Raw genomic sequence first — 23860 nt, forward strand, 5'->3', positions numbered from 1 at the left:
CTGAGAACAAATAACAACCCCCTAATCTGAGAATTGGAAGTTGTGCAAAAGAAATGGAGGAAAACAAGTAAATTGAGCATTGAGATACAAAGTAGATTCCTAAGAGTCAAAAAAAGTCTTAGTGTTTAGGCTGTGATGAAGTTTATAAAATGAGACATGAAATAGCAAAAAATCCTCCTTGGTGTCTAGCAGTACCCTTCTTGTCTGGCCATTCAGAAACAATGCTGAAAATTCTGGATTTAGAAGAAATACTGAAAGGACTAACAAAAATTTCCCTAAAGCCTCCAAATCCAGTACAGCAATGAATACACAGAATATTGCTCATCAAGATGAGTAAAAGCTCTGATTTAACATGACATAAAATTCCTGAAGTCTAGACTGGATTCTCAAGAATATTGACTAAGCATGATTTGCTAGAAGCATTTCTGTTTCTAGCAATGTAGCATATAAAATATACACAGGTCAGAAGATATTGGTAAAGACACAGTCTAAATTCTTGAGAATCATGCTTATAATTGCCTTTTTCTCTGCTTTTGTCCAATGATTTGCCTGAGTTAGAGGCCACATCACATAAGAGAGCTCAGAACAAGACTTTGCATTTCCTGAAAGTCTTTGTCAGAGTCTAAAAACATGAATTTCAGTGGCATTCAGGAGAGCATTTTACATATTTCCTGAGGATTAATTTTCCATATTGTAAACAGAAATTGGTGTCCCACAATAATTATCTAAACATGAATGGGGAGTAAATGTCAAGAGTAAATGTCAGCTTATAGTAAATCTTGAGAAATAACAAAGCTTTGAGCACTGAAAGTCCATGCCTCAAAAGGTACGGGAATGATAATCAATGGTGAAGGACCTGGAGAATTTAATCTGAATCAAAATGTTTAATTGAATGGGATAACATTATTTATTAGTGCTCAGCTGATAGCTTGTCATACATCTGATAAGATCTCTGATTATTTATACATCTAAAAGTGTGCAAACAGTGAAATAAAGCAAATCCTTTGGAGTTCTTAGAAGGTTTGGAAAAGCAATGAAGACATTCTTGAAAGGTTGAAAAAACAAGGTAGGAAGGAGAGAATGGGGTTCTGTGATGCAGAGGAATTGTGTGGGATGAGTGGCAATGGACACAATAAAAAAGAATTTTGAAATTGCTGTGAATTGGTTGTAGCTGCTGCCAGGAGCTCTTGAATAGTGAGACTGCAGTGAGAAAGATGATGGTGGTCAGGCTGTGCAATTGCAATGATGTGATGTATTTACAGGATCCTAAATTATTTTCTTTTTTATTTTATGTTGCCAGGAGCAGCACAAATTCAAGCTCTAGAGGGAGTGGAAGTCATTGCAAAACTGAAGGCCAAGAAGACTCTGTAAAAATAAAAGCTTCGGATGAGTCGGGGCCTGAAGGGGAAGAAACAAGTAAGATACAGTGGAATTTCTAATGCTAAGGCAAAATTTCTGCCCTCCTATGTCCCTGACTCCCATTGCACACAGTGGGAGTCTCATACATGCACATGAAGGCAGAACACAGCCATAATAAAGCATGAATTTTTTTAGGAAAGAAAACACCAACCTGAGATAGCTGCAAATAAATATAAACAGCATTACCGAATCTTGTCTTTAGTTCTAAAGCCATTATTCTTCTTAGGGATATATTGTGCCCAATTTGTATAGAAAAATAGAACAACTGCACTTTGCACTCATAAATGAGTGCTTGGAATTCTGTTGGATTTCTTTCAAGCTTTCGCTGTGTTTTATTCAATGTGTTTGTCTTGCTCAGTTCATTGCCAAAAGGGCAGTCAAGTCAAATGACTGGTTTCAGGGAAATTAAAAAAAAAAATTAAAAAAAAAAAAAATCCCTTTTAATAGACTGGTAACTTCATTTGTCTTCAGAAATAGTAGTAAGTGTCTGTATTAAGAGTACAAATGCTATTTTTGCTGCTAAAGTTCTCATAGCCTAGGATCTTAAATACTTCAAGAAACAAGAAATTACTCCATTTTTCTTTGTTAGCGTGTTGACCTGGTCAACTTGATAGGTTTATATATACTGACTTTTATGTGACTGGTATCTAAGATTTCAGTAAAGAGACGTTGACTTTGGAGTGGATTGCTTGGATTGGTTTCTTCTAGGAGTGCTGGTGTCATTTAGACTTGCTTATGTTATAGAAGTGCATCTAAATGAAATCATGTGGTTTACTATTAAATTGCTTAATTTAGGGGTTCCTGATGAATCTCACAAGGAAGATGCAAGTGCTGAAGAGCTGAAAAATACAGATGAAGCTGTACAGACAACAGAAGCAAGTATGTATCTGTACTCTTTCAAAGAGTTATAGGAAGAAGTAGAGGATGAAATATGAACTCAGTTTGCACAATTTAATTTCTGTGACCATTTCTAATGTCTTCTAAAATAGACTATAATCATTAATGGTGTGATTTATTTTCCCCAATATTTTCTTTTTAGCAGTATCAGATAAACCTGGTCCCGAGCACTCTGGAATTCAGCCAGAACAAAAGGGCCCCAATGCTGATACTCTCTCTGGGAATGCAGAGGAAGAAGTGTCCTGTGAAAAGGGTGCAAACCAAGACCTTTGCAGTCAGAGCACCGACCCCACTGCCAACGCGCTCGCGGCGAGCGAGGACCCTCCGTCGCAGGCGGAGCCCTCAGGGCTCGCCGCTCCGGACGAGGCCTCCACCAGGAGCTCGGCCCTGCAGGAAACCGATGACAGCGATGACGACCCTGTCCTGATCCCGGGGGCCCGGTATCGAGGAGGCCCCGGACACAGGTGAGGGGAGTACTTGGCTCTGCTTGGCAAAAGGCTTCTTGCTGTTGTTTCTTTCTTGGTTTGTTTGTTTGAATGAAAGATCTAGAAACTCAGGCCTCATATCCTTAATTAAAATAAGTTGTTCTTTGACAACTGGCCAAGAGCTTGATGGCTGAATCTAATTTGCCTATATGTAAGACATGTACAGCTGCATTTTCCCTGCCAGCCAGGAAGGCTCTTACAGGTCTAATACCAGTTTATGCTGATTTCTTGCCTGCTGAATACCTTGGTGCTCAATATTTGCAGTTTATTTTTTATTATCCTCCCTCTAGTCATAAGTATAGAAAGTTCATACATTTGGGTACAGGGACCTACATTTTCATTCAGCTGTACCTTAGGTGTTCTTATTTGGGCGAAGCAAGAACTTTTAACTGCTGTTGTGCAGCAGTGGTGTGTTTGTAGTACAAACATTAAAACTGATGTGTTCAATTTTTCATTCCTGTTTTTCTCTGAAAGAGAAACTGTAATCCTTTTCCTTTTGTTGGTTATTGAGTATCAGTATGTATGTCAGTAAAAAGAAAAGGCAGACTGCTAGCAGTTAGCATTAATAAAAGATTCATTTAGTAAGCTTTTTGCTTTTTAAAATATAAACATTTGTACATCGTTGTTTGATCATTCAGTAAACTGAGCCCTCAATTTGCTATTGTTGGTATAATACCTTTGTTCACTAATTTCAAAACTGTAAAATTATTCAAGCAACACTTCTGTCATTCAGACAATACATTTTTTAGTAGTTTTAGATGTAATTTAACCTTGTGTCAGACGACTTTGCTTTACTCCTGTTTAAAGGCAGTGCTATTAATTCCTTATGCTAGCAATGCAAATTCTTTACAGGATTTTACAATATGTATTCATTAGGAAATCAGGAAGAATTTAATAGTTGTTTCTAGAGAAGGCTTGGAATAATTTGCAGTTAAAATAGAAGTCATAAGCCACCACATTGTCAGTAGTGACAGAAAGAACAGTCAGTGGTTGTTTATTACAAAGCACAAGTAATTCTGCTCAGTAAACGACAGCTTTTAGGAAGAAGCCAATATACACAGATTCTGTCTTAATCCATTAACTTTCCATGCAGTACTAAGTATTTGTAGGCAGATATGGAATGGCAGAAATATTTTCCCTTGCAGAGCCAATGTTCATTATGATCCAGTGATTGAAGAGCAAGCTGTGAAAAGCCCTGCAGTTTTAATCCCATCTTCATTTTCAAGCAGGATTCATAGCTTCTCTTCATGCACCATGTTGTCTCTATGATGTAATAGTTTCTGTAGTAATGTGATAAGAATGACACTTCCAGGTATCACACAGCTGTTACCATTTCCCACTAGTGGGGACATCCTAGATGAAGTTACAATTCATCTGACACGCTTTCTTTCCTCTGTGTGCAGTGAGAGTTCTTCCTGTAACAGTTTATCACCTAGGAAAGATCATTCAACTAAATGAATGATATAATTAAAATCCTTTATGCAGTCCCCTGCTCCCTTATTCTTCCCCCAAATAAAATCTGAAAAAAAGTTGCTTTGTAGTCAGTGTTGGTTTAGGATTGCCTGCAAGTTTTCAATTGCTCAGGTTTACTGCCTGACCAGATCATTTTTTTCTGCTTTTGTGTGTGTGCAAGCAGTGAAGTTTTCTAGTTTAACTTCTGAGCATTACATTCCCTCCTATTGTTCAGGTTTCAGGAGTTTGTAAATGCACTCTGAGATACTAAGGAAGACATCCTGTGTGTGCTCAAAGGAATTTGGATTTCCAGAAAGGAAGCAGACACTGATGGTCTTAAAGGCTATACCTATAAGCTCTCATAGTATTTTTATCTCATATTAAAGTGAAAGGAACTGGAAGTCCTCTCTACTACTACTGTGGAAGTTGTTACAGCCTAAAATCCCTTTCACAAACCAATCAAATTTATACAAAATCCCCCATGTCCCTTAACGAGTAGGAAGCTAACTCAAAGCATTGCTGCTACCATGGATATACATGAACTAAAATCGGTAATTTTGTTCTGTGCTAACATTCTGTTTTGATTGAAATAATTTTTCACACTCAGTGCTCATCATTGAATGATGTTCATCCTGTCCATTTTCAGGTTTTGTCTCGTTAGACTGAGTGCCAAGTTTTTCTCACTCTTAGCAGTAAAAAATTGTGGGTTTCCTGCCGTCATGCTGGTTTCTGTCTGCTCTTCATGTTTCACTTCCTGCCTGAATGTGGTAGCCCAGCCCCCTGCACTGTTTGGGTTTTGCTGGAGTAATTCTGTGATTGTTGCTCTTGGTCTAGAGAGGATTCTCTGAGCACAGTAAGCTGGAGCTGTGTCCTCGTCCTCTCTTGCTTGTGGCTGTTTCCGTGGGGCCTCATGGTCAGACACAAGCCCAGCACCCTGCACTCTTTCCTGCTTTGTCAATCCTAATGAATGAGTGTTCCCTTTCACCAGAAGGAAGCTCAGAGGTGTGTAACTCAATTTTATCCTGCTGATTATCTACCCACCTCTTTTTCTCAAGGCCCTACAGTCCCCTCTCTATTAATAAGTTCCCCACTCTCAATGTGTGCTGCATGATTCCATTCCTACACCCTTGCTCAAGGACTATTAGCAATACATGGCACAAAATGGCCTGCAAGTCTGGGGCTTCACTCCACCAGGATGCTTCCTGTAGGCTTCTTTTCTCTTTCCTTGCTCAGTAAATTGTGTTACCTAACAGTTCCTTTACTAAATCTCATTTTTACAAGTTTATCTAATACTTTACTTTTCAATAGATCATCTTATAAGATAATTAATGGCATTAATATCTGAGTCATAATGTAGATTTTTTTTTTCTCTCTAGAATACTTCGGGGGAGCTGCTTTGGTCTTTTTTTTTCATGGGTTTGGTTTGGTTTTGTTGTTCTTTTTCTTTCTGAGGAAGAAAGACTAGCCTGCAGTAACCTACCTTTTGTGAACATATTTTATGTAATGAAGAAAAGAAGTTTCCTTTTTCTGTAGGACAAAAAATTTTTAAAAGGCTGTTGTAGCCTTCTGAAACTGAATGCTAAAAACTGTTTGACTAATAAGCCTTTTCCAATATGTAGCATTACCAGCTTTGTCTACAATTAATTTCTTTTTCTCTAGGCTGTGTTTTCTTATAAACCAAATAGCTCTTGTTTAAATTGAGCAAAAAGTCCACAGGTGGAGAAATTAAGATCAAGGAAACTGTCTCAGAGTCATCTTCCCACTGTGAAGTACAACTTTCTCCACTGAAAAAGAAGGGTAGATTTCTGATTCTGTACTCTGAAATCATGATCTTTAGCTTCCTCTTAAGGAAAAGAAGTGGCAGAAATACCCTTTTGATAGCTCTGTTAAACAGCTAAATAAATTGAGAGCTTCATGCTACATCTCATCTTATTTTTAGTAAGATGGAATAAATATTGCTCATTTTGCAAATCTAATTGTACAAGGCTTCCATTATTTGAATATTATTTGGGTACAAATCCAAGTTGTAATGTTTTCAAGCCGAGGGTTTGATCTTTTTCTCAAATCTAAGCATAGATACAAGGGACATAATCTCATACTGTGGATGCTTATAAATCTCAAAAACAATGAGGATAGGTGGTTTCTCACTAAGGAACCTGAAACTGAGCCATCAGGAAAGACTGGGCAAAGTCTGCACCCGCTTTAGTATTTTGAAAAGGACTTTAAATAGTACCAGCAAAATGTGGAGAAATACCATGATCCTTTGGTTGATTGGCCGAGTCAGCTGCATGTTGACTAGGAGTCAGCTAGGAATAGTTTGGACACGGAAGGACATTTCTTTAAAAGAAATAATCGACAATGTGGCATCTGACTTTTTTCAGCAGCATTTCTGTAGCCACTGAGCATCACTACAGGAATGGTCTTCACGAGTGACTACAAGAAGCTAAGCAGTTATTTCATTTTTTCATGTCGTTTGGCCAGTCAGTGCATGTTCTTTTTAACAAAATGGATAAGGAAGTGCACAGAATATTTCAAAATAAAAAAAAAATGAAACCTCTTTTGTACAGCAGAGCAGTTTGGCTGGATACTCACCAGAGAAAATAACCTCCTGTGCATTTTAGGGAATCCCCAGGAAAAGGTGCCTTCTCTGACAAATAAGACGAGATGTGCAGGTCTTTCAGTCTGGACATATGCAAGGGCATTTCTTCTTTAAAACTTTCTGGGTCCAGCAAGTTTAGTTGAAACAGAGGTTGTACATTGTAATGTGTGGGAGGAGAAGAAAAAAAATCTATGCAAAATGTTCTTCATACACAGAGTGCAGTTTTTAATGGATTGATCTTAATTTTCACAGATTAGTCAAAACAGCTCTCTGAGGGCTGAATTCCTACTTAAATTACTGAATTAATTTTGTTTGGACTTTGAAGTTGATCTGGGGGTGGAGGCTAAGCCTGGAAAAAGCTACAACTAGTAGGTTACAATCTAAAGAAATATGAATGTAAAATGGAAATGATGATACAGCTGCTGTGATCTGTGAAGAAGTACTGCATTTTATAATTTAACTTTGTGTACTGTTATATAATCTGAATACTATTTTTGCTGAAATCCAGCTAGTCTCATATACTGACTCATACACTGGGAAGGAGCCTTCTCAGTTGGAATTCATAGAGCACATTTTGTAAGAGATGCTAACCTTTGAAAAACATGGTACCCAGCATTTGTGAATGACTTCAGTTGTTATTCCCTTTACTAGATATAATATCAGAGGAACAGCGATAGGTGATAGAATAATGAGGTAATTAATTGTTTTATTCCTCCCTTCCTCCTTTTTATTGCCATATATTGGATTTATCAGGTTCTTGTTTTTCACATCTAACTGGCATTTTAAGAATTGCTGTACTTCAAATGCTATGAATTACAGAGCATATTGCTTGAGTTATATTTAGCTGCATGTGTTGCATGGAAATTGAAAAGACCTGGCAGTGTATACATTTTACAACCTATTAACATTTTTATTGTGTGCCATAGAAATTAATGGAATTTGAAAAGTGTGTAGTTTGTGAAAAGAAATACCTTTTCTTTTTAATAATTGAGCTGCTGAGGAACGAGTTATATTTGCATGGGCTACTGCTGACTTGCTTTATCTGGTAGTAGAGAACATCCAGTTCTGGACAAAAATATAAGACTACATGGATCAAAGACCATTTATATTTTTTGCCTGAACAAGGTTATGGAACTGAGCATAATTATTAGAGCTATATTGGGTAATACACATTTAGCAAGATAGGTGCTAAATGTTATACAATATTGCTTTTAATGAAGTTAAATGAAAAAAGTCACTTGATCTCATATTCTTCATTGAAATACTTGAGGGAAGCAGTTGTAAGAACACATAAGGCAATTTGGGTAATTGTGTTTGGCCACATGCCCTAAGAGGGAGAAACTCTGCTGTGGTTTCAGCCAAAGGCCATCTAGAGGGAAAATGGCCCAAAGTCATTCTAATGATGAAAATGAACATCTTGGCTTTGTGTGGCTAGAAAGGCAAAGGTGCAGGATGATGTTCCATTCAAGAGGTAACCTGAGTCCTGTATTTTAAATGCCTCCAGGAAAATAATGCAGATCTGTATTTCTTTGTCTTATATTTTCCTCTTAGCTGCAATCGAACTACCTGGATTTAACTTGTCGGCTTTCTTAAAGGTTCAGGAATCTGTGCCTTTTGTACTTTAAATTTTACAATAGGCATTCTTTCTATATTCAGCATGCTTACCAAGGAATTCTTTAGCTCTTCAGCACAGCCCAGGGGAATATTAGTTTCATGTTGCTATAAATTTAATATTAAATAAATGATGCATTCAGCATAGAATTTTTTATAAGCCTCTTTTTCTCTGCTTTTCATCATAATTCAGCAGCATATCAGGTGAAAATTTAAAAATGTTTTGTAGCTGAGAATAGTTGAAACATTGATTGTGTTTGAAAGCTGGGAAATGACCTAGGAGTGCATTACAGTAAACATTTCTTTTTGTATGATCAGCAGTGAAATAACTTGGGCTTTAGGGTAGTGTCAGTGTGCTGTTAACAGGATGGTTTTGCCTTTGGTGTTGAGCTATCTTAATGCTTGAAATTTGACAGCAGCAGTAAATCTCTTCCATAGCTTCAGAGGCTTCTAAAGGAAGTAATTAATATCAGAAATATAATCAAATGTTGGTATTTAGACAAGGAATCTATTTTAATGTGGTGGTTAAGACAAGCCTTTGGAACTCTTGGGCAGGACAGTTGTAGCTGGCAGGTGGATTCCTTTACCAGATCAATGAAGAAATGACAGACCTGGATCAAGGGTTTGCTGCAATGGTTTAGGTACACACACAAATAATACCAGAATCATGGAATGCCCTGAGTTGGAAGGGACCCACAACTGCGTCCAACTCCATTGGACACCCCCAGGAATCACTCCATGTGCCTGAGAGCATTGTCCAAATGACCATAAGGCACTGGAGAAATAAGATCTAAGTTAATGGTTATAAGCCTTAGGTTCTCTGCAATTGTTTTGGATAGGGAAAATAATTCAAAGGAGAAGATGGCAACAAGAGGGAATAAAACATAAGATCTTGACTTGAAAGAGCTCAAGAGGAGGAATCCGGGTTTGTGGTCCTCAGCCCGGGTCCAGTGGAAGATATCTCTGCCCCTGGCAGGGGTTTGGAATGAGATGATCTTTAAGGTCCCTTCCAGCCCAAAGCTGTCGGCTATGAAAAAGAGACCATGTTTGTCTGTGTGTGAGTACATTTGGAAACTTAAGAAGTGACAAAAATCCGTAGTAGTGAAGGAATCAATACTGAGCTCAATACTCAATGCAGAGCTGAGACAAGAGGGATGGAGCAAGGAAGCAGGGAGACGTGAGCTCTGCATCCATCTGCTGCAGCTGAGCTTAGGAGACTGACCATTATTAGCCTGGGATAATGGTGTTTGGAAGAAGCAGGCTTATCTCGGTTTTTAGATGAGTTTTATGGCAGCCACTACATTGTTATCCTTTAACAAACAAACCAGTTATTTAATTGTGCAAATCGTACAGATATTTGTTTTTTAAAAAATCCTTATTGCACTTCAGAACTTCTAAATATACAGAAAATGCCCTATGTGACAACTTAGATATTTTAAGACTTACGTGTATACATATTTTTCCATTTCTCTCCATTTATAATATATAGCTGTAGATCAGTTTGCATCACGGGATTTTTGTGGGTTTGGTTTTTTTGTTTGCTTGGCTTGAACCCATGTTTAACTAAAAAAATATGGCTTCACTTCTGAATCCCTATTCCATTCATCTTGGGCTTAATTTAAATGGACTTTTGATAATAAATTGCAACAATTAACTTTGAAGACTTCAAACCTGGCTGATCGTAAGGGGAAAAGCAGTGCTCTGTGAATCCTTCCTAGAACTGTACCCATTGATGGAGCTGCCTGAGTGCCAACACAACGTGCAAAAATTCCATTGTCTGACATCCTGTGCTTGGAAGAGCAGTTTGGAAGGGAAGCAGCCGCTCTCAGCCAGGCTCAGCTCAAGCTGAACCTCAGAACAGTTCAAACTGCACAGCACACTTCTGTACCCACTGATGCTCCAAGTGATGAGGCTGCTATCTGTGTTTGTGTTGGCAAAGACAGCAATTGCTCATCACAAATACAAATGAAAACAGTAATGTCAGATTTTTAAAATTCTTGTGTGTGTATGACTTAAAAAAAAGGTATAGAAAATCTGTAGTTATCAATAAGTAATACCTCTCACAGAGAAGCCTTTTTCCTATAATGTTCTTTGTTCTGAAATGTCATTAAATTGGGTTCATATTTATGTTTACTGAAGCAGACTTGCCGCTGGCATGTTCCTACTTTCTGCACGGTGTTGCTAAGGGCTTGATCACAGTATCACAGTTAGAGCTGTGTGTGCTTGGCTGCCTTCTCCCTGGTGAAGGTAATCATCGACTTCACAAGATAACTAAATAGAAATCCATTTTCCTTTTAAAATAAGGCCCAAAATCAGGAGGTTAAATACAGAGCTCCATTTAGTTTAAAGACAGTTTTACCCAAAAAGTTGCTTCTCTGCTTCTGCTTTCATCTTAGAATGCATGATCCTGACTGCTGAGTAGTATTGAGGTTTTTTTGTAATGTCTACATATTTCAGCCTAGGGGAATGGAGAGGAGATTAATTTTTCTAGAGATGTTTGGATAAAAAATTATGCAAGAAACTACTTTGCTTTACCAAGCAGCTACTTTAATACCATCTTCTAATCCCAAGACTTGTTACTGCTATCCAGCAAGTAATCCTTCTGAAACAGCTGGACAAGTCTACTGCTCTGTCAGTCCTAATGATGTTTAACTTCTCAGCCTCTTCACTGCACATCTTTGATTAATGAATGTGAAGAAACACACCAAAATTACAAATAGCAATCACAGTAAATTACAGGTGCTTTAACTTTCTCACACAAACCCCACTTCTTTTTTAAAAGCAAGTAAAACCCCAATATGCACATGTGATGGTTTAAAGTTTCTGTAAGTGTTTTGATGCAGCCTATCATGTGCATGCCACCCTTTTTCCTTTATGTAGAAGTAAACTGGTGAGGAGCATAATTCAGTGATCTTTAAAGCACAGTAGATAAAGAACTTGGGCTTCTTTTTTTCCCCCCTCTGTTGTATGAAGATGTTGTGCAGAGCCCTCTTAAATCTGTTGATGATTAAAGTTGAAACTCAGCATATTGTAAGGACTAACTAAAAAATACAGTGTATTTATTTACTGTAGTATAAAAAGGATGAACCAGGAACTTGTCTAGGGGTTGAAAAGATAGAAAACTCTCACCAAGGAAGTAGCAGCAGTCTACTTTTTCTGGTGCTGTTTTCTAGGCAAACACCTAAGAAATGTATTATAGTAAATAGCACACTGTTAAGTGGATCTATTGGTTGATGGTTTCAAATCTCTTCTGGTTTCTCTAAAAAATATTAAAATTTATTTTAAAAGCTTAGCTGTATTAGGTGATCTGTCTTAGTAAAACAGTGTGTGGTTTGTTGGTTTATTTGTTTTTATAGTAAATAAATTTGTATTAATGACTTACATTCCTTTTCCTTCTTTGCTTAGCTGTAGCACACTATTTATTTCACCTTAACTTTATGGTGCAACTTTCTCCTATGGCAAAAATTAGACAAAAATCTAGGCAGATCACTGGCTGAGAGAATTAGTTATGAGATAGATCTGGTAGGGTTTTTTTCTGGAGTAGAGGACTTGTTGCTGGAGTCTCCAGGATCAGTGACTAAAACACTGGACAACATGACTTAAAAGCAAATTCAGGTTACTTTCTGGCAGCAGTGTAGTGAGGTTCTGGATCAGTTTACTTTTTAGGATCATATAAATTGCCATAATAGTTTCACTCTTTGCATTGTGCTAAAATCTGTACCTGCTTCTTCTTGAGAGTGATATTCCCCTTGGACTGTGTTCAGAACCTCAGAGCTAATGATGACAAGGAATAACAGAAGAACTGGGATGTGACTGTCTGGTTATAGCTGGAATTACAGGGATCTGCAAACTGAAGAGCTAAACAGGAAAAATTTTGACACCAAGGTCTTATCACAGATTAATAAAAAATAAGTTCCTGGAATTAAACATTCACAAAACAAATTACATAATTTCGTGCTTTTTTTCCTCTGTTGTTTTAGGAAATCTCCAGCTGTAAACTTTACTGCTACCATATGGGATAGCTGCTTCAATAATTGATCTCAAATCATCTTTTGCCTTAGTAGGAACTTTTTAAAAGCTGTCTAAATCTTGAGTCTTGTCATAGGGAAATAATGAAGAGAAATAAATTGGACAAAACTTACAAAAAACAAAATCACACTGAGAGACACATTAGATCCTTAATGGCTTTTTAAAATTTAAAAACTTCTGTTCTGGCATAGATTTTTTTTTTTTTTTTTTTACTTCAGAATTTTGCTACCTCAATATGGATGGAGGATGAAAATAAAATAGCATGTGAATTTTGCCAACAGCTGAAGTTTGTTCTACAGAGGGGGAATAAAACCTGGCATCACTTGACATTCCACTGTCTTGCATGCTATTCTTGTTGTAAGCCAGGATGGAAAAAACCCAAGTCTGTAATTTTACAGTTGGGATTATGCTGATGTCTGTTTCAAACTCATGGAGAATGTATTGGAGTGCCTAATGATGATCTTTGAGAGCCCTTTGCAGTGTTTGGGAAGGGGCTCTCAGTGCTGTTCCCTCTGGAATTCACAGACGATCCGCTGTCGCCCGCATCCAGGAGCTCTTCAGGAGGAGGAAGGAGAGGAAGGAGATGGAAGAGCTGGAAACGCTGAATATCAGGCGCCCATTGATAAAGATGGTTTATAAAGGTCACCGCAACTCCCGGACCATGGTACAGACTCTGTGTGCTTTGGGGGCTGTGGGGCTTTATGGACTCACTCAGCACAGCTGCCCCTTGCTGTGCTTGCCAGAAAGGATACTGGGATGCACTGTAAGCTCTTTGGCTTCTGTGATCACTTGGAAGGCACAGAATTGGCTCTAAATGAAAACTAAAATTAGTGTGGCTCGTGTCACTGTGAAAGGTATTTAAGTACTCCCCTCAACATCCTTTAAAATTTAGGGTATTTTTCTTCTTTTTCATTTTCTCTCTCAGCTTAAATGGTATAAAAAGTGCCTACCTTCCAAATTAGGATTTAATCCTCACTTCCCTTCCAAGCTGTTCAAAATTATTATTTAATCTTTAACTTTGAAGAGCTCAGAAGGGAAAGTGAGGATTAAATAATAGTTTTGAAGAGCTTTGACATCTCTGAATTTAAAAAAGGAACCAGTGCTAGTTATTAAATTATAATTTAGTTACTAGATGCCTTGTCCTTTTCACACAAAATGCTGTATTGCAAGAAAAATGCAGTCACTGTGTTTGTAAAGCAATGGTGCATGAAAAACAGAGGTTGCTTTCCTTGCTATTTCTTCTTTTGCTTTTTTGCAATATTTTGAAGATATGAAGTTCTGAGTTCTAAGTGTATTTTGCAGAAGTAGCTGCTGGTGTTATTGTGCAGCTGATGTGAGGAGTAGTCCCTTTACCCCCAAAGCCATTTTCTAGGGTTTGTGTGAATAGCTTTGATTACACTGGGAAAAATGCTTCAGTAAATACATATTTCAGTCTACATAAACAACAGGGCTTAGAATAAACCTTGATTTATGACAAGGAGTTTTGCACTGTATTTCAGAAATCAGTTTTAATTGCTCAAACCCTTGTTAGTTTAAAAGTCCTGGCATCAAGCACTTTGTGGTTAAGAGATACTAAAAGTGACCTCATCTAAGTCTTACAGTCTCTGTCTGCATATCTGTTATTACATAGATTATACAGATTTTGTTGTTTGGTTTCTTGGGGATGTGGGTTGGTCTCTTTGCTTTTGTTTCACACAAGCACCTATGGCAAGGAATGCACAGAATGAAAGAAAATGTAATTTTATTTTCCCTGTTGGTCTCTATGGTTGTAAACTTCATTTCAACCTGAGTGCTACCCTCATTCCTGGAAAGCAAAGGCTGATAATATTTCCCTTTCAAATTTGTGAAGGAGACAGCTTAAAAAAGCTTTGTTTCCTTACACACCTGAGCAGCCCAGGGATGAAGTTGTGTTGTCAATTACATGAACCATTTTTATGTATAGATGGATATAATTTTTATGTCTTTATATATATATATATAAAATTAAGATTATGCAGGCAAATGGTATAATTCTGGTTTGTCCTTACTTTTGAGGACTTAATTTGGCAATCTTAGATTTTTCATAGTTCCGCTTTTAAAACAATGACTTTTAGAAACTTTTCTTCAGTGCAGTGTCTGAATGTAAATGATAAATGGCATAAGTTGTGTCTACATACAGAAGTGAGTGTGTTATGAGTTTGAAAACTGAAATTTTTAAATATGAATTTCTGTGGTGCTAAAATTAGATTTTACGAGTATTGAGAAGTATGAGTAAGAATACAAAGGAAGCAGGAAGAGGTCATCATTGAAAATTAAAATATAAAATTAAAAGTTTTTTATTATTGGGGATAATCTAGATGTAACAGGATAATGAAAATATATATTAAGAGGAGCTATAAGACAAAAGCTGCTGAAAGATTAATATATTGGAATTCATTACGGAACTCAGGAATGCAGCTTATTTTTAGATACATCAGGATGATTTTATTGCCTTGACTGCAGTCATTGGGACATATTATATAGACAAAGATCTACTGAGCCTGAAATTTAAAACTGGGCATACTTACACTGGAAATAAAGCACGTATTTCTAACAGCACTACGGGTTTGACTCACCAATAGGAGTCTGTATCAAGGTAGCTGAGGCAAAGCACAGAGCAAGGCAGCGTCTCTGCCCTTCTCTTCAGGCATGTTCTGAGGGAAGTGTGCAGAAAGAAAGAGAAGGATATAGCCATGGCCCTCTTTAGAGCCTTACTTGGAAAATAATTCACAGTAGGATTCTGTGTAAATAGTCTCAAACTCAAAATTCTGTCCCTTATGCTGGAGTTCCTCTTAAATGCCCAACTGAACTTCCAGCAGTGGAAATGCTCTGTGTGAACTCTGCAAGCTGCTGCACAGCAAACTCCTGCTTGCACAGGTACCTCTCTTGCCCAGTGTTTGTCAGTTAAGAGAATTTGTAAGAGGTACTGCTCAAAAAAATAATTCTACATCTACACTTCAACCTTCCAGGCTTTTTCCTGCAGCACAAACACCAGACTATTGTGGAGCTCTCAGCTCACATCTCGTGACTGAGTTTTCTGACTGTTGTTGAAGCAGTGTCCCTTCTCCCTCTGCCACCCCATCAGACCTGTAGAGGACACAGGACAGCAAATTTATATCATTTAACAATGGTTATTTTGAGGTCCTACTCTGAGTAAAATCAGAAGTGATTTCTGAAGAAGGTTCTTACCTTTAGTGAAGGAAGTGACCTGCTCTTGTTTGTTCAGACTAATTGTTTCACATCATTTGGGTTACAACTTTATAGGAAGGGAAGGCAAGAGGGGCCTTGACATGGAAAGAATATTCTACATTTAGGAAACCTAATGGTTACTTCTTGGAAAAAAAATATTTTAGGATGGCTTTTTTTGGCTCAGAAATTGAATAAGGCACATTCTTTCAGGCTGTAATCATTAGGGTATCTTGAAAGTAGCAGGTGTAGCATAGTATCAACATTATATTTCAAGGAAATGGATATCTGATCCTACTACCATTTCTCCCGGCCCGCAGTATTGATCACTTCTCTGCTGCTCTGTTTCATGGGACAGAATGCTTCAGCTGCAGTCAGTTCCAAAACTGCTTCTGTTTTCCCACTGAATTAGTAAATGCACAATGAACAGATAATACATTCACCACACATAGAATGGTTTATAAATAATATACAAGAAATACTAATAGTATACTTAATGTAAATAATAAATTATGAATCCATACCAAAATATAGCTAATGTGCCTAAATTATTATCAGATAATAACATAGTTCTGATAATACTTACAATACTTATGGTTCTAATAATACAATACCACATTTTGTGACTGGGAGGCACTTTCATCTACTCTGGCTGTAATAGGTGAAGCTGAAGGGTCGTTTCTACCTGGATGCCTGCATTTGTTCAGTGATTTGTAACTTAATTTTGGCATTGGGCTAAGAGGTCTTAGTTTTTATCTCATTTATTATAGCGAGGGGGGAGAAAAAAATTCCTAAGTTTTTGATTTCATGACCATTTTTATCTGTCAGACCCAGTTAATTCCCACCCCCAAGTTTTCATAAGCTTCTGTCTTGTCTCCTCTTTCTCTGTAAATGGAAAATCCCCCCCAGGGATTAGCCTGTCACACACTCTAATTTAGCCAAACTTTTCCTAGAAACTCCTTTGCATACCCCTGTCTGCAGTATCGTACCTGTCACTTTAGAAAGTGACAGATCTGCTGACATTTTTTTCAAACTGCTCAGTCTGCCCCAACTCCTATGTCTGGTTTTTTTTTTCCTGTTAGCAGCTACTTTGCTCTGAAATCTAAAACTTTCTGAACTTAAGTTTCTTTAATCATTCTTCTTTAAATGTTTCCTTTAAAATATCTTAAATGTTATTTCTGCATGGGCAGAGCTCTTCCTTCAGCAGCAGTGTTATTGCAGACACAGGAGTGTAATCTTTGATGGGGTTTTCACTGGCTGGGTATTAAAAAGTTTTGTTTTTCTTGCAGATAAAGGAAGCCAACTTTTGGGGATCCAACTTTGTCATGAGTGGTTCAGACTGCGGCCACATTTTCATCTGGGACCGCCACACTGCTGAGCACCTCATGCTGCTGGAGGCTGACAACCACGTGGTGAACTGTCTGCAGCCTCACCCCTTTGACCCCAGTAAGAGCAGCATTCTCACACTCTGCATGTCCAGCTTATCTGCACTAGAGCATTTTAAAGCTCAGTCTTAAACTGTCTCAACAGAGCATTGCAATGATTAATGAACTATTGTTCATGTTTCTCCATGTAACTCAGATAATACTGCTTTTAATTTTGCCTCTTACTAATGACCTTTGGCCCTTAAATCCCTCCTTACTCAAAAATTTATTGAAATCAAACTACTCTGACATAGAATTTATAGAAGTATTGTCAGATGTAATAAGAAGAATCTCTTTTTTTTTCTGCCCTCAGAATGTTTTCCATTACACTAATGAGGGACACATGGGGTTGCTGAAATGCCAGCAATACTTGGGAAATTATATTGGAATCTGGTCTCTGCTTGGCCCTGTTCAAAAAAATGGAGTGAAGTGGGTGTCTCCCTCTCACTGGCATTGTGAGATTAGAAAAATTAAAGAAATTCATAGAAATTCTATTTGTATTTAGAGGAAAACCTTCAGAGAAAAGATGGACCAAAGTAGTAGAAGGAATCGCATGTAGCTGGAAAATCTGACCCATCCTGCAGCTTCTGACACAGTCAGAGAAAGTATTTGTGTTATTTCTTTTTTCACAGCTTACATTGCTGTATAGTAAGAGTCAGCTCTTAGTAAATTAGCAAGTAAAGCTGTTAAAGAATATCAGAAGAGGCTGGGGGTTTTTCTAACAGTTTGGGGAAACATGGACTACTGTCCTACGTAGGGTAAGCCTTGAACTTTTAAATTTTTTACTGAAATTGAGTTCTTGTAAATGTCCTGAGTTATATACTCCCTTTGGAAGCACATTTCAAAGTGCCCTGTAGCTTTGCTGGTTTCTTGTTGGAGTGTGACTGTCTCCCTGTCACACTCTGGAAGTGTCATTAGGAGAGGTCATCCTCCTTGTAGGACAGTTGATCCTGTTCAGTTTCCCAGTTACTGAGACCTTTCTGTGGAATTTTAATTCCTGCAGTGGTTTTTGTTCAAGGATCTAGAGAATGTTCTGCGACTTTTCACATTTTTCATACCTTACTTATAACAGCATCCATTGCATCTTTATACTTAAATTTCAAATAAATTTACATGAAATTCCCTGAAATTATCAAATGTACATTTGAAATTATCTTGGTTCTGCCTTTTTACCTGGCTCTACAAATCCTAAAGCTTTGTTATTAATGCATATACTTATCAGCAGAAATGTATTAGTAGTGGCTGGGTTTACTCTTACTTTCTGCTTCTATCTTTTGTATATTCTGGTGATTTTTTCATATTTTAAACAGGGGGCTGTTGATGCTTGCATTTGTTTTCTTCATATATATATAGATAGATTCAAAACCATATAATCTATAGTGCAGATCTTATGTGGAGACTTGGTAATACAAGCTCTGTTCAGCATGAGATTCAACATTTGCAAATAAATGCTTCAAGTGAAGTATTTTTCTTCTATTTAAGGGCAGAAAATACCTATAAACACATAACACATTTAATTTAGAATTACTGTTACTTACTTCTAGTTCTGGCCTCTTCGGGTATTGATTATGATATAAAAATTTGGTCGCCATTGGAAGAATCCAAGATTTTTAACAGAAAACTGGCAGATGAGGTAAGAACCTTTCCTCCTTTTTCATGGTAATGTTGTATCTTTAATTCTGTGAAAGCCTTTGGTACAAATTACTGATACTGAATTAGCAGAGTTATTTAATGTTCGACAAATGAGCTACAAATATACAGCTGCCCTTCAGAACAGCTGACTTTCATATCCTTGGCACTTTGCATTTCATCAGCTCTCCTAGAAATTATATAACATGATCTGGTATTATGTACATGAAAGGAGTTGGAAGAAGTGTGAACACTCAGATATTGAAGGAAAACTGGCAGGAATTAATAAATGAATGTAGTGCTTGTCTCTAAACAAATAAATGACAGGAAGAGTGAAGGAAATAAACTGAAGGAAATAATACAGAACAACAAAAGGGGTGCAAAAATCAGTCCTATTAAATATTCAGTGGCATAAAAGGGAGTTAAGATTGCAAATGGGAACTTCATGGAATAAAGCAAACATTGGAAGCCCAATCAGTTTATAAAAGTCCAACATAAAGTTCTGTAACTCATTATTTCCATGTTGCCCTCGGAGCAATAACTGGATACAGCAGCTGGCCTGGGGTGACCATATAGCTGACTGCTGAATAATCATATTTGAGTGAATCACATAACATAATGTATTAAAATGTTATATGGTGTTCTGTAAGCAATGTTGTAGGACAGATTTGGTCACTTTGGGGGATTTTTTTTTTGGTGAAATCTCTTGGGCAGCACAGATATAGCAGACTGGGTGGTTTTTAATCATTCTTTCTCTTTAGTAGCGCTAAATATATTTTAAACAAACAGAACCCTTAGCTACCACCCCACATCCCTTGAAAAAACCCCAAACCATCCACTTGTGAATTTTGAACCTTTCCCATTTTTTTAGCACTGAGTGAAGTGACACTTCTTTGCATATTGTGTGACAGCTTTAGTCGTGACATGTTTTGGAGCCTTTGGGGTTTAGAAGTATTTCTAACCATAAATGTGTGGGAAAACTAATTATCGTACTTTAGTTCTCTCACTTTATTTCTAATGATTAGAAATGATTTAGATATTGAGTTATGTTTTCTTTAATAAAAAATGTAGAACTTTCAGAAGAATTGACTGCAGTGCGGTTTGTAATTTTACATGTTTTTTCTTTTTTAATTTAATCCCTTTATTGGAATACCTGTGTAGAGGACAGGAGATATTCATAGCAATAAAATAGTTTTCACCATGTTAAGTTTGGCTGGAGTAAGTGTCCAACATACCTAAACTGAATTTTCCATAGAAGGGGGAAGGTCTGGGGAGAAAACAGTGTTTGAGGCAAGTTCCATATAGATATAGAACTGCATTTAAAATTGAGAGAGACCATGACCTTAGTGAGTAGGAAAAGACAGTGGGGATGAGAACAAACCTCTGAATAGAGAGAAATCCTCAGCAGCAGGTTGTCAGGGGATGTTACTGATGATGCACTGGAGAAATAGGGGGTGAAAGAGGAATAAACAGCAGCCTGCTCCCTTCTCAGTTTGCTTCTGTTAGGGAGTGATCAGCCTGGCAAACAGGTGAGAACGACAGAAAAGAGGTGCTTTGATTGGGAAGGGAGAAGGGCGCTGCAAACATTTGCAACAACATGTTCCTCACAAGAGGAACAGGCTTGAAGAGTCTCTGGAAGAGCAAGAATTACATTATTTTCCTTACAGCAGCTGATCTGGGAGCAAAGATTGAAAAATGGCCTGAACTTGTCTCCACCTAAAGAAATTTTTGTCCTTAATGGTAACAAAAGAATACAGGTTAAAGCTGAGACAAGCTACAGTGTGGGATTAGAATTTATGGAGGAAGAAAGAAGAATGGCAAGGAAGTACCATGAGGAAGGAATGAGGGAAGAGAGCTAAAAGTATTCATTAGCAGGTTTTTTTTCCTTGAAACTGAGACAGTAGGATCTGGCTCTTTCAAGTCATTTAGAAGCAAGCTGTAGATCTGTTTACAAAGAATTATGGAGCTAAAGAGTTTTCCTGAAGTGGGATAGAAAATGGCTTGTGTTCCTTGGATTTTCTCCAAAAGTTTCAAGCAGCATGAAGGTAGGAGTTGAGGGTAACCTCATCTCTTTTCCTTCCCACAGTCTTGGCCAGCACTGGTGCTAGAACTCTGTTCTCTACAACAGTTGCCATCTGGAAACAGCACTTTCTCTCATCAATCTGCTTTACTTCATGCAAGATTTCCAAAGTTTTTCTTAGTCACTCGTCTTAATATCTGCCATGCATGTGGACAATGGAACCATGATCTTACTAGAATATTCTTTAGACAGACAACAGGATACCTGCAGGCAGAGTCCACTGTCTGACTTTTCTTACCAAAGACAACAGTATTCAATACCAATTATTAAAATATTGCTCCCTTATGGTAATTTTGGTCTCTGTAAAATGACTTTTGCATAGAAACTTTGTATCTACAAGCCCATATTGATGCAGTATGATTTTGTGTTTATTTCTGATGCTGGTTTTTTCCTTTCCCTGCCTCCAGGTTATAACTCGTAATGAACTAATGCTGGAAGAGACCAGAAACACCATCACTGTTCCAGCTTCCTTCATGCTCCGAATGTTGGCTTCATTGAATCATATAAGAGCAGGTGAGAGACTTCTGAAGAGCTTCTCCACAACACTGGTCTATGAAATAGCAGGTGGATTGGGAAATCATCAAGACCTTCAGCTGCCTATGGCTGTACTTGGGTTGGTGAGAAGATTCAAGGGTTGTTCAAGGTTCTCTTAATAGAAGTACTTAGGAATTGCTTCTATGGTGTGAGAATTGCAACATCTTTGCAGCTGTTATTTTTTATCTCAAAACAAAGAGCAAAATATATTTTTAGATGTTAAAAAATACTCTCTTCAGGAATGATCTTTGAGTGCTGTGTGATGGGAAAACTGTTGGGGAGGACTGGAATGAGTTGTAAAATGAACTGACTGTGACTGTGGGCTTGGAGTTGTCTGGGGTTAAGGAGGGTGTGAAGATACAGGACTGTAGGAGGTTATTGCTGAGGCTGCTGGCAGCTGTTCCTAGGGCAGCAGTCTGTCCCTCCAGTTCCCATAAGACTGAAACTGGTGAAATGAGGGTTGCATGGAGGAATCGTCATTGGGAACTGGATGTTGGTGCTGGAGAGGTTGAGTGCAGTGGATTGACCCTGAGGATGGAGGACAGTGGAGAGACATCATACACTGGGTAGGAAGCAAGGAGATGGAGTTTTGGGAGACTGGCATGGCACATGGGGCAAAAACCTAACAGACCTGTGGAGGAAGGTGAAAGTGACTGGAGATATAGAATATGGGGACTCTGGCTGAGCAGAGCAGTGGCTTGCAGTGGTGAGGTGGGAAGGAAGCTGTGCCTGGTGGCAGCTGCTGCTCCTCTCTCACCTCTGGCTGCTCTGTGAGTGCTGGGAGCCAGGAGGGTGCCGTGTGTCCAGCTCAGTGCTACACCTCCATGTGTTTCCTTCAGTTGTCATTATCTCTTTTGAGTGAAATACTAGAAGCACTGCCCAACACTTGAGTTAACAACAATTTCAGCAAAAATCTGTTATAGCTGGGTGGAGAGTTTCTGAACCTGACTGCATGTTGCTTGAGTGATTGATATTGAGCCAGTCATGTTCCCTCACACGTTTCACACATTTCTGTATTTGCCTTTCTCTAAATATGTACATCAAAAGGCACTTTTCCTGATGTATTGAGGTGACAGGCAGCGATCCCCCAGTTTCTGGACTATTCAAATTTCTAACTGTAGCTATTGTAGTTTCAGCTCCCCAGCACAGCACTTCTGTCCCTTGTAGTTACCATCTCAGTTTAATGTTAGGCTTGCATTCATCTTTTCTGTGCTGACAGCCAGTCAGCAGCTACAAGGTTTTTCCTTTTGTACACAGAGTTTGCTTTCATGCCTGGAAATCCTTTAGAGCATTTCTCCTTTTCTCCTTTCTTGTGGTAAGATTTCTACCCACTCTCTGCTGTCAGTCCACACAGACTTTCTTCTACCATAAAACCCACAGCCATTTCCCATTGTGTAATAGCCCAGGGAGACAGCATGTTATAAATATTTACTGGAAAAAGAAAACTTTGCAAGTTCTCTTTACTAAATCTGTGTTTTGCAGACCGATTGGAAGGTGACAGATCAGAAGGATCTGGCCAGGAGAATGAAAACGAAGATGAAGAGTAACCACCAGTTGTGTGTGAGCACCTGGAGGTCAATGAAATTTGTATAAGACATTAATTATATTTTTCCTTACAGAGCTTTAGTGCAATTCTGAGGTATTGCTTTTGGATAACCTAACCTTTTGGTTTTTTGAATGACTGTGTGCATGACTTGGGGAGAGTGTGCAAGTTAAAATAAGCAAAAATGTTTTTAAAATGTTTTGCCATGTATGAGGGGTGCTAGAAGATGCCAAGTGCAATATTTTCCCTGAACAGCAAATGTGAGAGCTTGGATCAATGTTTTAAAGTAACTTTCATTATAGTAAAAACGTTGGTTCAAATAAATTTCTATACCTGCTGTTTGCATGTTTGTTGCTTTCTAATTAAAAGATTTGGTTGTTTTAAGTAGTTCTGTGGTTTTTCCTTCTGCAGCCATTATCACCTTGTAACTACAACCATTTGCTGCCTTTGCAGTATTTGCATTCTTTCTTACAATGTTTGTGAAGTGACAAATACAATTACTTCTTGCAGTGAGCGCTGGGGATTTTGAGACCCCTCCATCTCTTAGTTCTTGCTTTTCAACAGGAAACCCCAATGTGGGCAAAAATTCTCTCTCCCTCAGCTGTACGGTGCCACTTCCCATTCTCTGTGCTTGGGTCTGTAATGCTGGTGAAACAGTTGTCTTTCATGGATGGATCTGTGAGTTTGCCTTCTTTGCAACAGCAGCAGATACATCTTAATTTCCACTGGATTTGGGGAACATGAATTTGAAAATTCCTGTACATTGTTTCCTAGCTGTAATTATTTGGGAAGGCTCTTCAGTCTGTTTTATGGGCTTTACCCTTCCTCCATAAATTTTCGGATGGCAATGGGTAAGAGAAAGTGAAGGAAGGAAGGTGGAGTAGTGGAAAGAGCTGTTTGTTCAGTGGCAGTTCTTGCCAAGGATGGCAGATGCTGAGAGGCTCCACTGGGAAT

General features: G+C 38.1%; 1 protein-coding gene across 7 annotated transcripts in view; it reads left to right on the forward strand.

The window, feature by feature from the left end:
- DCAF6 (DDB1 and CUL4 associated factor 6) overlaps positions 1 to 23290 on the forward strand; it is a 78005-nt gene extending 54715 nt beyond the window's left edge. For 5 of the 7 annotated variants that reach the window (XM_069025443.1, XM_069025470.1, XM_069025487.1 and 2 more), the window contains 8 exons: positions 1301 to 1416; positions 2215 to 2298; positions 2459 to 2780; positions 13018 to 13156; positions 16986 to 17142; positions 18665 to 18753; positions 21237 to 21342; positions 22846 to 23290. In XM_069025443.1, coding sequence (XP_068881544.1) covers positions 1301 to 1416; positions 2215 to 2298; positions 2459 to 2780; positions 13018 to 13156; positions 16986 to 17142; positions 18665 to 18753; positions 21237 to 21342; positions 22846 to 22910 — 1078 coding nt within the window. In that variant the 3' untranslated portion in view covers positions 22911 to 23290. Of the gene's footprint in view, positions 1 to 1300; positions 1417 to 2214; positions 2299 to 2458; positions 2781 to 7503; positions 7546 to 13017; positions 13157 to 16985; positions 17143 to 18664; positions 18754 to 21236; positions 21343 to 22845 lie in introns of all 7 variants that reach the window. The other 2 variants (XM_069025496.1, XM_069025454.1) reach the window with 2 other exon arrangements.
- The last annotated feature ends 570 nt before the right edge of the window (positions 23291 to 23860 follow it).

This window comes from Aphelocoma coerulescens, chromosome 1 (assembly GCF_041296385.1).
Source record: "Aphelocoma coerulescens isolate FSJ_1873_10779 chromosome 1, UR_Acoe_1.0, whole genome shotgun sequence".
NCBI lineage: Eukaryota > Metazoa > Chordata > Aves > Passeriformes > Corvidae > Aphelocoma > Aphelocoma coerulescens.